This window comes from Triticum dicoccoides, chromosome 2B (genome assembly GCF_002162155.2).
Source record: "Triticum dicoccoides isolate Atlit2015 ecotype Zavitan chromosome 2B, WEW_v2.0, whole genome shotgun sequence".
NCBI lineage: Eukaryota > Viridiplantae > Streptophyta > Magnoliopsida > Poales > Poaceae > Triticum > Triticum dicoccoides.
In genome coordinates, this window is record NC_041383.1 from 489,743,744 (window position 1) to 489,747,236 (window position 3,493).

General features: G+C 39.3%; 1 protein-coding gene across 1 annotated transcript; it reads right to left on the bottom strand.

Moving 5' to 3' along the window:
• Positions 1 to 555: 555 nt before the first annotated feature.
• Positions 556 to 2,710, bottom strand: LOC119364398 (ATP synthase subunit beta, chloroplastic-like). Its single transcript, XM_037629876.1, has one exon. It carries the CDS (start codon positions 1,651 to 1,653, stop codon positions 703 to 705), a length of 951 nt encoding a protein of 316 aa, XP_037485773.1. The 5' UTR covers positions 1,654 to 2,710; the 3' UTR covers positions 556 to 702.
• Positions 2,711 to 3,493: the final 783 nt, after the last annotated feature.

Consider the following 3,493-nt stretch of genomic DNA (forward strand, 5'->3'; position numbering starts at 1 on the left):
GTAATGGTTGTTGTTGTGTCCTACGGACTAGAGCCATCCGGTTTATATAGACACCGGAGAGGGCTAGGGTTACATAGAGTCGGTTACAATGGTAGGAGATCTACGTATCCGTATCGCCAAGCTTGCCTTCCACGCCAAGGAAAGTCCCATCCGGACACGGGACGAAGTCTTCAATCTTGTATCTTCATAGTCTTGGAGTCCGGTCGATGATGATAGTCCGGCCGATGATAGTTCGGCTGATGATGGTAGTCCGGCTATCCGGACACCCCCTAATCCAGGACTCCCTCAACTGGATTGTCTTCAATTGGATGGGGGAATCCAATTGACAGCCTCGATTTGTATCCTAGCTCGTCTGAGAGCGAGCTTCGCTTCAACCAAATCTTTCGTACCCTCAGCTTTATTCAAGTTAGCTTCGGCTATTTCAAGTGCCTTTTGAGCTTCTTCCGGATCAATATCACTACCCAGTTTTTCCTAAAATGATGATCCCATTATTAACTATTCTCGCAAAACTGCTCCACAGAACCACTGTTAACCATTGGTCGTTGAGGAGGCGTATTCTCAAAGGACCCATATCTACTGCTGTGTTAATGGGGGCGTGGTTTGGTAATACGCCAATTTGGCCACTATTAGTGGATAAAATGATTTCTTTCACCTCACAATCCCAAATAATTCGCTTAGGAGTCAGTACATAAAGATTTAATTTCATTTCTGCGATTTGTTCTCCTCTTCTAAGGTTATAGCTTTCGTGCTAGCTTCATCGATGTTACCCACCAAATAAAAAGCCTCTTCAGGTAGGCCGTCTAATTCTCCGGAAAGGATTAGTTGAAATCCCCTAATAGTTTCCGCAAGAGCAACATACTTTCCTGGAGAACCAGTAAAAACTTCTGCCACAAAGAACGGTTGTGATAAGAAACGCTCAATTTTTCTTGCTCTTGCTACAGTTAAATGATCCTCTTCCGATAATTCATCCAAGCCAAGAATTGGAATAATGTCCTGAAGTTCTTTGTAACGTTGTAAAGTTTCCTTAACTCTTTGCGCAGTTTCATAATGTTCGTTGCCAACGATCCGAGGCTGTAACATAGTCGAGGTTGAATCTAAAGGATCTATTGCTGGATAAATACCCTTGGAAGCTAATCCTCTGGAAAGTACGGTAGTAGCATCCAAATGTGCAAATGTTGTGGCAGGGGCAGGGTCGGTCAAATCGTCTGCAGGTACATAAACTGCTTGAATCGAAGTTATAGATCCCTTTTTAGTAGAAGCAATTCTTTCTTGCAAAGAACCCATTTCTGTACTAAGAGTAGGTTGATAACCCACTGCGGAGGGCATTCTCCCTAATAAAGCGGATACCTCTGATCCTGCTTGAACAAAACGAAAGATATTATCGATAAATAAAAGCACGTCTTGCTTATTAACATCTCGGAAATATTCCGCCATAGTTAGGGCAGTTAAACCAACTCTCATATGAGCTCCCGGTGGTTCATTCATTTGGCCATAGACTAGAGCTACCTTTGATTCCTCAATATTTTTTTCATTAATTACTCCGGATTCCTTCATTTCCATATAAAGATCATTTCCTTCACGAGTCCGTTCCCCTACTCCACCGAATACGGATACGCCCCCATGAGCTTTAGCAATGTTATTGATTAATTCCATGATCAGTACTGTTTTACCTACTCCAGCCCCCCCCAAATAGTCCTATTTTTCCTCCACGTCAATAAGGAGCTAAAAGATCGACGACCTTAATACCTGTTTCAAAGATGGATAATTTCGTATCTAACTCGATAAAGGCAGGCGCAGATCTATGAATAGGGAACATTGCACTACTATCTACAGGACCCAAATTGTCAACAGGCTCCCCAAGAACGTTGAAAATTCGTCCAAGAGTAGCTCCACCGACCGGAACACTGAGAGGAGCTCCCGTGTCAATCACTTCCATTCCTCTCATCAACCCGTCCGTAGCACTCATAGATACATCTTTAACTCGATTATTTCCTAATAATTGTTGTACCTCACAAGTCACATTAATTTGCTTATCGTCAGTGTCTCTACTCTGGACTACCAAAGCGTTATAAATATAAGGTAACTTGCCTGGGGGAAAAGTGACATCCAGCACGAGTCCAATAATTTGATCTATACGACCTGTACTTTTTTCTTCAATTGTGGAAGCCCCGGGAGGAGAAGTAGTAGGATTGGTTCTCATAATTATCACATAATTAAAAAAAGGAATTTGTCGAAATTTTTCTTTTCTTATTGTTGAATAATGCCAAATCAAGTCAAAAAAAATTCAAAAGTAAAAAGGAAATGAATTAGTTAATTCAATAAGAGAGAAAAGGGGACCAGGACTTGATTTCGTTACCCAAGCGAATCCCATTCAATTGTTTACTCATGGAATGAGTCCGTTGGAAAGTTCAATCAATCTTTTTTTCATATACATTTTGCCTTTTGTGGAGGATCTGTGCCTACTCTACTTTCCTATCTAGGACTTCGATATACAAAATATATACTACTGTGAAGCATAGATTGCTGTCAACAAAGAATTTTATTAGTATTTAGTTAGGTATTTGCATTCAAAATAAGAAAAGAGAACTACTAAGAACTTTTAAAATAAGGATTAGGAATTAATTTGGGTTGCGCTATATCTATCAAAGAGTATACAATAATTATGGATTTGGTAAATCAAATCCATGGTTTAATAACGAATTGTGTTAACTTACCATAACAACAACTCAATTCCTATCGAATTCCTATAGTGGAATTCCTATAGGATAGAACATACACAGGGTGTACGCATTATATATGAATGAAACATATTCATTAACCTAAGCATGCCCTCAATTTTCTTTACTGAGTTGATATTATATTAATTGAATATCCTTTTTGTTTTACGAGATTTTTGCTAAAGTTTCATTTACGCCTAATTAACATCGAGTAGACCGTGTTATTGTGAGAATTCTTAATTCAAGAGTTATAGGGAGGGACTTATGTCACCACAAACAGAAACTAAAGCAGGTGTTGGATTTAAAGCTGGTGTTAAAGATTATAAATGGACTTACTACACCCCAGAGTATGAAACTAAGGATACTGATATCTTGGAAGCATTCCGAGTATGTATTCGTAAATTATGTTGCTCAGAAATTATAAACAATAATTGTTTGTCTTAGTGCTATATCTGTCGTTATTTACTTGCGTCACCATACACTTTTGAACCAGGTTTTTGAGCATGAGAGCTAATACATCTCCGTCGTGTCTACTTTTCCTAACACTTCTGCTCTTGTTTTGGACTCTAATTTGAATGATTTGAATGAAACTAACCCGGTCTGACGCTGTTTTCAGCAGAACTACCATGGTGTTGTTTTTGTGCAGAAATAAAAGTTCTCAGAATGGAACATAACTTTTTGGAGAATTATTTTAGAATAAATAAAAATACTGGCACTAAGGACCACCGGAGGGGGTGCCCTGGGTGAGCATGATACACGAGGGTGCGCCATCCCCT